Source organism: Lynx rufus, unplaced genomic scaffold (assembly GCF_022079265.1).
Source record: "Lynx rufus isolate CCGP_SWC_20201006 ecotype Redwood Valley unplaced genomic scaffold, mLynRuf1.p SCAF_22, whole genome shotgun sequence".
NCBI lineage: Eukaryota > Metazoa > Chordata > Mammalia > Carnivora > Felidae > Lynx > Lynx rufus.
This window is the reverse complement of record NW_025814837.1, coordinates 23164601-23176575: the sequence shown is the minus strand read 5'-3', so window position 1 is coordinate 23176575 and position 11975 is coordinate 23164601. Positions and strand designations below refer to the sequence as shown.

Below are 11975 nucleotides of genomic sequence, written 5' to 3'. Positions count from 1 at the left end.
TGGTCAACCATGTAAGTGAAAGGAACACCACCAATTCCCTTCTGGCTATCCTGGCCTCGTAAGTAATTGTCTATCCCAACAAACTCCACTTGTGTATGGCACCAGTTTTCACCAACTGTGACCTTACAAAACAAACCTCATATACTAACAATCCCGTGGAAGACAGAACCCCACTGTTTTAATCACTTAAGAAAATGCTTTAGGTTTTCAAAGGTGATTTCAGTACAAATTAAGGCTATATTTGAATGTAGAGACTAACCTACCTGTACCAGTTAATAAAGATTAATTTAAAGGGTAATGTGAAAGAGGGGAATGCTGAGGGACTGCTTGGGTTGTTTGCTTCTGAAAACTTAAGCCATAATCAGGTGCTTCGAGACCTTGTTTCAACACTGGCCATGTCCTAAAATATGCAGGACAGATCACCAAGGGATTTAGTGGTTAGCTAAGCACCGATGGAATGATTCATTTCAATTTGTCATTCAGTTTTAAGTAAAGATTTAAGGGCCTGCTTATAGCTCCTATCAAGAGTAAATATCACACATCCTGTTTATACATACTAGCTTGTTGTCCACGGTTCTTCAAAGAGCTGGTGACACCCCCTAAGTCACACTCCACCCTACCCCCAACTTCCTGCTCATTGGGTGCTACATTCCTATTCCTTTTTAAGTGCCTCCTCAATAAAATACTCTGCATTACAGTAAATTTTAAAGAAAATATTTTATTATGTCATGAAAAAAAGGTGTCAATCAACTAGATTCATACTTGTTTGAAAAAAACTGAAGATTTATTAATTAGACAGTATGTGGGCATCCTGTTCCTCGTGGGAATGAGAAGATGCTATAGGTTCTCTAAGTATTGCACAGTCTGGGGAAAAAAAAAAAACCAACAAAAAAAGGGAAGGGGGGAAAGAGAGAGAGAGAGAGAGGGAAAAATCACATGATCTTGGGAACCATCTCACATTATGAATAATCTACCAAGAAACATTTAAAAAAGAAAACCCTTTGTTTCTACAGTAGCTTTGAGTTTATAGTTCTTGGAATGACTGTATTCCATTGAAGACATCTCAGTAACAGGAAGCTTCACTTTAGCAATCCCATGTGCAAATATTAATAAAAAAATATATAAAATAATGCAGTTCATCTCTTGCCATCACCCCGACAATCATAACATTTGTGAAAATTGTTTTGCTTGAAAAAGGGTTAAGCTGTAAGTTTAGCCTGAAGCTCCATCTCTGCAGCCCGTTTGAGTGCAACATCCACTAGAAGCTGAAATCCACTAAAATCCTGGTTGAGGTCCGGTGGAGTAGGGGGAGGAGTGTTGAAAAGACCACTCTGTGTATTTGTACTTGGTCCAGATTTACACGTGTCCTCTGGGTACATGAGGGAGGTGTCTGTAAAGCTGCTGGCTGCTATCTGCTGTATATCTGTGTTTTGTCCCACACCAACTGGCTGGCAGAGAGAGAAAGGCACATCCTTCAATGCAGTCACAGTGGTATGACAAATCACTGATGGGCGAGCCAATATTGATCCTGGGGATGATGACTTGGGGGACAGTGGTCTCCCCAGGGCTGGGTTTGGTCCAGCTGAACAGGAATGAAACGGGCTCTCCTCTAGAGCTGGTATGAAGTTTTTGATGCCCATTGCTGACTCCACAGAACTCGCTTCAGAAATCTTGGCCCCACGGCGGGAAATTGTGAACTGATTTGGATCTTTGCCATCTTTCCTCAGCATGTCTGGGAGGAGCCTGCGGCGGGCGTTGATGAACCAGTTACAGACCTGAAATCATACAGGTACGCTTTAACACTCAGCAAACGTGTTTTGAGAACCTTCTGCGGGATGCCTAATTGATCTCTCTCTTTGCATTAAAGAAGGCGTGAAAAGGCTTAAATCGGAACTTCCAAAGTTACTTCAAGGTATTTGAGCTCAGCCAAGAAAGAGAGCTGCTTCCTGCCATAAACCTCTTCCTTTTCTAATACAAATTCCCTTTTTCATCTCATCATCCTTAAGCCTTTTCAGGAGGAAGAAAAGGATAAAAATTCTCAAATGTCTGAAAATGATTTTAGGGAGAGAAGTTTACCCTTTAACGCTCCCCCAGAACTAACTTATTACCTACTGCCCCAGCATTTAAGTTAATCAACTACAGGAAAACTTTTCCTGTATGAAAAGAGCCACTCCTCCCAGTTACTGATTTTTCCCAGTTCAAATGACTGTGTCAACAGGCATAACATGAATTACCTCACTGAAGTCTGTCCTTGTTTAAATATCAAACCAGTTTCCTGGGCAATAGAGGCAGATTTAACCTCCTCTTTATGTTTGCTGCATAAAAGAAGGCTCTTTTAAGGCATGAAAGGAAATGTTGTTTGACAGATGACTGTCAAGTGGTTTCTGTTTCTCTAAATAGCCAGTTATTAGCTTTCAGCACTATAAAGTTTATAAGAAAAAGATATTCCTTCCTTTTTTTTTTCTTTTTCAGTGGGGAGGCATTTCATGATTTGATATACAGGAATGCTATAAAATGCCTTTGGAAAGGAAAAGAGTCAACCCATGTGCATACACCTCCTGTTCTTTTTTCCTTACCTGTAGTGTAGACAGGTGTGTTTGTTGGGACAGTAATGCTTTTTCTTGCTCCGAGGGATAGGCGTTGTATCGGTGCTCATACAGCCAATCACGGAGAATCTGAACAGACTCTTTGGGCAGGTTGCCTCTGCGCCTTCTCTTGCCTGCACCAGCAGAAGAAGAAAGGTCCAGGGGGATGTCCATGTTGTCATCATCCTCCGTCTCACTGCCGGACGCTACCACAACACCTGGTAAAGGACAAAGGTCAGCCATCAACCGCTTTTCTCGGGGGAGCACCTACGGCAAAAGCTTATCTCTTGACATTGAGTGTGTAACCATGTTTTCTCAGCTGCCAAGAGCCAAGTACAGGACCAGTGTCTTCTGTCTGGAAATTTCTGAGCACATGGCAAAGCCTCAAGCGTAATTTGACTAGTGGCACATTACAGATTCTCCACCAATTGTTAGATGCCCTTTCATACGCACTTTCCTGTAGAATTTAACTTTTTACATTCCTTTGGAATGATGCTCAGAAAAGTCTACTGCAGCAGAGACAGAGCTGCGCTCAAAGTGAATAGTCTGTCACACACGAAACAGGAAAGGTGTTAGAGCAGATGGAATGTGTCTAGCCACCTTCTCTGAGGTCATTGCTAACTTAGGAAAAACAATCCAAGTGTCCTAATGTACATTTTAAATGCTATTCTTCCTCCTTCGTCCATTGAAGATTTGAAATAAAAAGGCAGAGTCATGCATTTTTTCCATGCCTATGAGAGGAAAAAAAAAAAAAATCACACACAACCCAGTTGGTATTCTAAAGGCAAAATACATTTAACATTTTCTGCAAACTCCATGGTCATTTCTTTTTCATTGCTACCTACATTTCTTCAAAACTGAGGCACCTACTTTTCATGGACAGCATTGGTCAACCTTTTACTAAATACAACCAATCACTGAAGTTTTCAGTTTCGTTACACAAAAATATTTTTCTACTACTAGTACTTGAGTAAGAGGTCAAAAGATACCTCAGACTGATTACATTTTTAAATTCCTATAAATTTCAACTGGCAGTTTAATCGGAATCTAGAATACTAGATAACAATAAGTAGAGTTCAGTCTTAAATTATTACATGACAAAGAAAATGGAATACGTAATCCCCAGAGGAAACTCCCTTTGTAAGTACTTTAATCCTACCAGAAATTTTAAGAATTCACAAGCCATAGAGAATATTTGCATTACATATGACAGACTGGGGTCAACAAAAATTCAGATCTGGCCCTTAACATTTAAACATAATTTTGAACTTCAAAACCACAACTGGCAATTCTGAATGACTGAGAACTCTGTTTTGAAAACAATCTAGAATTTTTAAAATGTAAAAGCATACCATGCTTGGAAATACCGTATTTCTATATAAAGAAAATTAAAATAACACGAAATGGAAAGGTACGCATTCTTGATGTTGTAGAGGCAACTCAAGAGTGGTTTGCCCTGATAAAAAATAAAAACAATGTTCCCCATAGTGATAACCCATTTGATGCATTAAAAAAAATTTTTTTAACCCATCCTTTTAAAGCATTTGAACACTCAAAAAGCTACTCATTCAAAGATTTGTTTATGAGCTGGCGCACAGTTAATTGAGTCTGATTTGGTGACACATTTTTAGTTTTGGACTGCAGGGGGCAGACCGTACCGGAGGGAGTATCCACAGAAAACGCAGGAACCTTCCAAAGACAAAGTAAAGCAAGTTCTAACAAAAGAGTAGGATGATCTTGCAAATTCACTTTAGCTCAAGGCTTAACAAACAGCTATCAATAAAACACACAAGAATCCTAAATTTTAACCGCAGGGTATTTGATGTTCCCCGTCCCAGAAGAAGAAACTGCTTAAAAAAAAAAAAAAAGTTTACAAAAAAAAGAGGCACATTTAAAACTGAAACTGCTTTCACTGTGAAGATGAGAGACTTTTAAACCCTTTATTGAAATTTGGGTAAAGAGCTATTAATAAGAAAAAAACCTTAAGAAATTATAAATGAGTTCCTGTTTTACATTTACTTTGATAAATAAAGCAATCTAACTTTTTAAAAATGTGTCAAGTAATTGAATGACTAAGGCAAATTTAAATAAAGCAATTTGTTTAAACTCTTCAACGTCTGAAAAGCCAGACATTCTTCTGGAGGCTATAATCCCCCTCCCCCGCTTTTAAACTAGAAAAAGTGTGAAAATTTGCTCATTGAACAGTGGTGAATTCCCAACTGTAAGTTGGTAATAACAAAGAGTTTGAGACAAACAAACAAAAAAAAAACCCTGAAGCCTGCCCTTTGATCTGCTTGTTTAGTTTGACAAGAAGCCTGATCTTTCAGAATAGGTTAGTGACACACAAAAGCAGGTTTCAGTTAAGCAACGCTAGCGACTTTACTCTGTTCTCAGTTCATTTAAATAAATGAATGCCAGGCCTCTGGACCTCTTAACAAATATTTCCAATATGTGCACAAAAGCTGAAGTAACAGGAAGTTAAGACTTCAGCTCCTTGGCCACACCAGCTGATATTTCACGGCAACAAACCACGTTTGCTGCTGTCAGGACTGTTTTCATTAAAACTCTCCCTCCGGATTGTGGCTCAGCTTGGAAAAACAAAAAGACTTTTCCACGTTACTCATTTCCTATTGTAACAGAGCTTTTGAAAAGTTTCCCGGTTACCGCCTGTTTCCAAAGGTCCTGCTCTGCTTACACTTTAAAAAATGTGGTGGTGGGGGAGGGAGATCACAAGCCTCTTTTACTCCATCCACATACAAGGAAATGTTTAGAAAGCCACAAGATGGCCTATGGATCCCACAGCTCTAAAAATCAATCTTTTCTTATTAGGAACTGGGGGTGGGGGTAGCGAGGGAAGGCCAGAGACACAGTGGTTGTGAAGTTGGACTTTTAAAAATATCTAGAAGAGGCTAGAGAAGAATCTACAAATAGGAATAATCGAAGGAAAAGTTCAAGCGTACAATTAGAAAAAGGAAACCTAACCTAACAAGTTTCCTGATCAGAGTATCTCAGGAGATGCTGCAGCAATCGTGGTTAACACCCCAGGCACAGACTCCAAGGTGCGCTGGGCTGGACCCAGCCAGCAGTAAGCAATTCTAAAGCAAGAATTCCAAATTGTCAGGAACTAGGTGCAAAAAGACGTCGGGGATTTTCCTCACGGAATCGCCTTTGCTTGTTCTAAAGCTATTTGCTGGGTGAGAAGATCTTTCTGGCACCCTCAGCTTTCTAAAGACGAGATACTATTATCACCAACCAGGACGAAATCCCCGGCTCTGCGATGGAGTTTAAGGTGCTTTTGTTTTCAAGAAAACTTGAAAAGATTTTCACAGACTTTTCTAAGAGACTGCAGTCCAACTCCACGAGCCAGGCGGGGCAGATTTCTTCCCGGGTCCTGGCTGAGCAGACCGGGAACGCGGGCCCCCTCCGAGGTCGTTTTAGGAAGGGGGCGGGGAGGCAGGACGGAGGAGGACCAGAGGAGAGGGAGGAGCCCGGGAGGGAGGATAGCCAGGGAGCTTTTGTTCTTGCGAGTTCCGCAGCCCCAGCTGAAATCGGCCCCTCCAACTGTACAACCTGAGGGCTTCAGGAGTTTCAGATTACAAGAAGAAACTTAGAAGCGCGGCCGTGAACCCCAACATTCTGAGGGGTCTGCCCGCCCCCCCTTGGGTTTGCCGGGAAAACCTAAAAAGGGAAAGAAACCGGGCAATCTCAGCAGTCTCGGCTCCCCCGCACGAGCTCGGAACCAGTCGCAAAGTTTCCCCTCCAACACGTCACCTTTCATTGTTTCCGTCAGCCGGCGCTCAGGAGCAGGACCGTGCGCCCCCGGGACCGCTGACCCCTAATATTCCCAGCCCGCGGCCGGAGAGTCCCAGCCTCGTTTCTCTGCTGGGGGGCGGGGGGAGGGGGGAAGACCCGGAGGCATCCGAAGGGGGCTCCGGGGGTGGGGGGACGAGGAGCGCTGGGGCAGAGTACCCGAGGGGGCGCTCCGGGGAGGACCCGCCGGACTGCTGAATACCTTCCCCACCCGAGCCCGAACAATGGGGGGAGCCCGCCCCCGGCGGAAGCCCAGCTTTGCTTTCGGCTCACAAGAACGACTTTTCCAAAACAAAACCCCCAAGTGACTCCCGTCAGTTCCACTGGGAGAGGGAGAACGCCTTCCAATAGGGATCTAGACCCGTCAGTCCTTGTTGAGGTGACACAGCCTTCCAGACACCACTTTGGGCGCTCCCCGCACGCGTTTCTCACCGAGCCCGGTTAAACGTCCGAGCCTCTAAGCCCCCACGTTCTCACTGTCCCCCGGAGAGGGGACGCTGGGTGTCCTACCCCCAAATACTGACTGCCCTGGGTTTTGACCTTCGCTTTTACTCTCGCTGGGAAGGCACGGGTTGGGAAGCTCCGCGCGTTGGGAAGCCACCGGCCCAGCATGAAAGGTACACAACACCAAGATGAAAACGTGGCCGAGGGCACCCTCCCGGGTTGAAGGCCGCCCCATCAACAATACTGGGTTTTCACTATATACGCTGGACTGGTCTGAAAGAATGTGGAGTTACAAAAACTCGGGGACGCTCCTGGGCATGCGCAGCAGCGCCCCCCCCCCAACCCACCCCCGCGCTGGCTTCCCTGAGCGATTAACTTCTGTTTTGAACCACTCCACATAAATCACAACAGAAAAGCCAACTCTGGCTCACCACGGAACGTTCGGGGTACCTCCCAGCCAGGGACCCAAAAGTTAACTTCAAAGGGGAGTTAACATTCTTTGACCTTTCGGGGCGGTGGGTTGTTTTTTTTCTTTCTTTCTGTGTATTTTGTTTTTAAACCAGACTGACGGCAAGTTTTAGTTGTAACGCTTCCAGGACGCTTCGTGGAAACAATGACAGACTCACTCTGTGCACTTACAACCAAGCCTGCTTGTCACACTTGGACTCGTTCTGACCACACGCTGCTTTAAGCTGTTTGCCCTCAGTCCTAACTCTTCATCTCGCCCCAAATTCATCGTGGGAAAACTTTCAGAGGCTGGGAGTTTTTACAAGTCTAGCTTTCCAAAGCTACCGATACCCGAGGGCGGTTTGGGGGCCAGAGGCGCATTCTTTCGATTGTGAAAACACCCCATCCCCAGCGAAGATTGTGCCGGGGCCCAGCTGGGAGGGAGTGGGGGCCCGGGAGCCCAACTTTCAGACAAAGGCGCCGCCGCTCGGTGGTCCCGACCGCCCCGGGTCCAGCCCGGGAGAATCGGGGCGGGGGTCCCCCCGACCTGGGCCCACACCCCCGCTCGCAAGAGCCAGCGAGAAGCCACGCGGCTGCTCCGCGGAGCGTGGGGTGGCGGCTGAGACAATGAAACTTGGAGGCGCACAAACAAGGCGCTGAGCGTGTTTCTTGACAACGTGCCAGCAGCGTGGAGAGGCCCGTCTCCCCACAACAGCCCCTCGTGTTGTGTCTAGAAGGAAAACAGCAACTGCCATTTCAGACGCAGCCTCAACAAAGAGAACGGTCGCGGTTTCTGCCTGAGAGCCCCGGGCTGAAAAGTCCACCAAGTCACTCTCGCCCCAAGCCTGGCGGGGCCCCGCGAGCACGTTTCCCCGGACCCGCGCCCGTGGCGCTCACAGCCCGTGGAGTCTTACCTTTCTTGCTTTTCATTCTGGAGCTTCCCTTCCAGCGCTAGGCGATGCTGGGGTCTCGAGGGGCCAAGAGCGGGGGTGGAGGGGGCAAGCGATTGTCCTCCTTCCCCGCAGACTCTCCCCTAACTTATAGGACGCGCTCAGCCGTTATTGCTAATCAAGGCGCTCGGATCCCAGGCGCTCGCTCCTTGGGTGGAATTCAAGTGACACTTGGGCTTCCTCCTGCCGGGATCTTCTGGCAGTCGTCCGGGGGCTCTCCTTCGCCCAACTCGCTCCCCTCCCCACTCGTCTCCTTTGTTCCCCGCTCCTGCTCGGCGTACCTCGGCGCTGTCAGAGTGAGAGAGGCAAAGAGGGAAGGTACAGGAGGTCCTGCCTCCGCCCCCAGCCGCCCGCCCCGTCCCCCGCCCGCCCCGCTGCTCCTCCGCCCCTCCCCCGCACCTTCCAGGCAGGGAGGCCGGCACCGAGCGCCCCGGCCGCGCTGCCTCACTCCGCGCCTGGCTAGCCGCTGTCACCCGTCCCTCGTGGGGGCTGCTGAGCCCAGAAACCCGATCCTTCCTCCCTGCCGCGCGCACGCCGCCCGCATCCCTCGCTCGGCGGCGGCGGCTGCACCAGCCTAATGCCCGGGTTTCTCCTTTGGGCCTTTCTTCCTTGGGCTGGCGAGGGTGCGTTTGGTTAGGAAATTGCAACAGATGGAAAAATGCTGCCCCCTCCTCCACCCCAGGGAAGAAAAGGCTTCCCTCTCGTTTTTGACAGCTGCCCCAAACTCCACCGTCCCTCTCTAGCCGCAAGGAGAAGACAGCTGCTTCTGATTCAAGGGGCGGGGCACCGTAGGAAAAGTATTCAGGACAAGAACCAACTTCTTCCAGAATGCGCGGCTGCCATTGACACGCGGGCGCGGCGCGTCGCACCCTGCTCCTCCCGGGGCTCTTCCTCCAACAGCTACGGCGGGGTGGGGGAGGAGAGTGAGACACAGACACCCCAGGCGAATGTCTGTTACCCCGGGCTAAAGCTGCGAGTTCCGGAATGGATTGCAAGGCAGTTTCAAAATCTAACACGTTGCGGACAGACACTTGTCATGCTCACATGCTCTTTAAAAGTCTCAGCCTGGGGACTGCCCGGGCGCGCGCCCGCCTGGCTGCAAATCGGCCTGAAACCCCCACCCTCCGACCCCGGCAGTGCCGCCTTTAAGGGAAGGGGGCGACCACACTGGGGCTGCTCATATGTTTCGGTAAACAGTCTACTTTTAGGACTTAAACCCTGTTAGGGGACCCTTTCTCCCCTCGGGTAATTTCAAACAGAAACTAGCCATTGAGCAAACACATGTTCCTGTTAGTTTATTTTGGTTGAGAGTTAGGACTCCAACAGGAGTTCCTTGATGAGATTACCCTTTTAAAAGACCAGATGCTGTTTGGCTGATTTCAAGAAACGCCTGCCCCCTCCCCGCCCTCTCCACTGGGTCTAGTTTTCGCGTGTGTGTCCCGTTGTTTTGAAGTAAACGAACTGTCGCATGCCTCTCTAAGACTTTCCCCATCACTTAAAAAAAAAAAAAAAACACCCAAACCGTAAATAAACCTAGTAGAGACGTCAGCGCCTGAGTCTGCCTCCAGTTTCGGCTCTGTGCTGTTTTTGTTTTGTAACCTCGATGGAGAAGCCGGCAGGAAAAGCTCCGTGGAAATAAGGTTAAACCCGAGAAGGGCTGAGGCGGCCAAACGATGACTAACTAGACTTTGGAGCCTCTGTTTCAGGATCACACTGAAAATTAAAGCCAGCCTCCCACCCACTCTCCCTCCCCCCCCCAAAAAAAAGACACCCCCGCCTCGAGAGTGAATTAAGGCCAGAGTTTACAAAGCTTGGGTGGTTTTACCAATTACAGGACTTAAAATGAATAAACAAGGAAAAAAGCGTCATTCTAAGAAGGCAGCAACCTTATGACTTTTTTTTTTCTTCTGTGGTTTGCCGACTGCTCGGCACCTATGAGAACACACATCTAAAACGGCAGAGGGGGGGAAACATGGTCCTAGGGGAAACCACCAGCCTGGAAGCTAGTCTGCAACTTGCTGGAGCGCAGTTCCTTCCCTGGGCCTGGCTGGAGATGAATCAGCTGCTGCGCCCGAGTGCGGGACAGATGTGGGGCGGGGAGCGAGCGGGAGGCCGCCCGTTAGAGGGCCGCGGCGTCCTAGCATTTGAAGGATTGTTTGTTGCTGGGATTGGTGGCTCGGATCCGTTGGTGAACTGGAGAGGAGGGAGGAGAGACGCAGGGAGGAGGAGTCGGGGGCCGGCCGACGCTGCGACTCCGCGGTCTGAGTGGCAGGAGCCTCGTCTGGAAGCGGGCGGTTACTGGGGAGACGCTTTGTTTGCTAACTTCGAAAGCTGCTTCGGCTGCCTCGGCGGCTTTCGAAGCCACTCAACAAAACACGCCTTCGGGTCGGCTTAACCCTCCCCCTGCCCGCTTACAGAAGCCCGGCACAAAAATGTTTCCGTCTGCGTGCTTATCCTTGGCCACGCGGTGGCTCTCATTAGGTACACAAAGGTATCTTTTTCCTCGTCGAAGTGAACTTGGCTAATTACTGCGATTCTCAGGCAACCGGGATGGAAACCGAGAGTTGAAGCGACTTTATAGGTAGAAAGCAGACTTTACAGGGGGAGGGGGAGGGGCGGGGAGAATTAAAAGCCTCTTTCAAATTGCGAAGAGGAAAAAAAAGCCGAACTTTAAACTCTCTTGCTGGAGGTCCGGCTTGATCCGGCCAATGCTCACCTTTTGCTCGAACGAATCCTATCAAAACTGTTATTAAATCTGGAGAGATGCTCCCAAGAGGAACACGGGCACCATTCCGTGTGAGGGTTCTCCAGTGGATTCTCCGACCTCCATCCCCAACCCCAACCCCACCCCCATGGCCTGTCTCAAACTTGTTTGGGGCTTTGGATTGTTGTTGCATTCTGGGAAGAAAGTGCCTGGAGTCTGCATAACACAGGGAAGAAAAACAGCCCAAAAAAGTGGGCTCGGAAAAACCAGCAATTGCTTAGGATATTTTTTGTTTATTTGCTTTTCTCAAGGTGGAAAAACAAGTTTCAATTCTGGCTCTGTCAGTCCCTTTATGTCCCAGGCAGGGCCTCTCCATAAAACTGTTCCAATGACTTTTGAGTTTCTTTTCAGTGCTAAAAGAAATGATATGGATTCGCTTTTGCTGCCTATTATTTGCTGAATTCATATTCATGTTAAATTGGAAAATTATGTGAGTAAAAGTGAGAAAGTGCTTTCGTGCTGGAGAAGGCTGCCGATAAACATTTTTCACCATTATTTATTTTTTTCCCTCCAGGCACACATAGTTCCATTTGGTGTCATCTTTTGAAGCTGCCTCAAGGCCAAGAAAAGACACAGAGTTGTGTAAGTTAAGTTACTCTTCACAGCCTGCAAACCCTTCAAAGGCAAAAACTCAGAAACTTAGGTAAATAAGCCAGGAAAGTGTGTCAATGTGTGCAGTTAATTTTTATATCCACATGAAGTCTATCAAGCTATCAGAGAAGTATTTACTTCATTCATCTACTGAACAGCCATTGATGGAGCACAGTTTCCCTCCAGCAAGAATGGCGTCTCACAGTTGCTGGACCCCTTTTGCTTCTAGTCTCTGGGGAGCAGATACTTTTATGAAGTATGCACACTGCAGGGCTCCAAACACCACGCTATAATCATCTTTTCACATCTCAGGTCAGAGGGTCTTGGGCTGCTTAGGGAGAAGTTAGCCATTGTCTTTTCAAGGGCCTGGGTTACAACCATCTT

At 47.8% G+C, this 11975-nt stretch overlaps 1 protein-coding gene across 2 annotated transcripts; it reads right to left on the bottom strand.

Moving 5' to 3' along the window:
* Nucleotides 1–702: 702 nt before the first annotated feature.
* TGIF1 (TGFB induced factor homeobox 1) lies at nucleotides 703–9140 on the bottom strand. 2 transcript variants are annotated; one of them, XM_047087051.1, is made up of 4 exons: nucleotides 9055–9140; nucleotides 8201–8524; nucleotides 2577–2803; nucleotides 703–1775 (listed from the first exon to the last, which is right to left on the bottom strand). In XM_047087051.1, exons 2-4 carry the CDS (start codon nucleotides 8214–8216, stop codon nucleotides 1200–1202), a joined length of 819 nt encoding a protein of 272 aa, XP_046943007.1. In that variant the 5' UTR covers nucleotides 8217–8524; nucleotides 9055–9140; the 3' UTR covers nucleotides 703–1199. The 2 variants fall into 2 exon arrangements, with proteins under 2 accessions (XP_046943007.1, XP_046943006.1); XM_047087050.1 differs by having other exon boundaries at nucleotides 8636–9072.
* Nucleotides 9141–11975: the final 2835 nt, after the last annotated feature.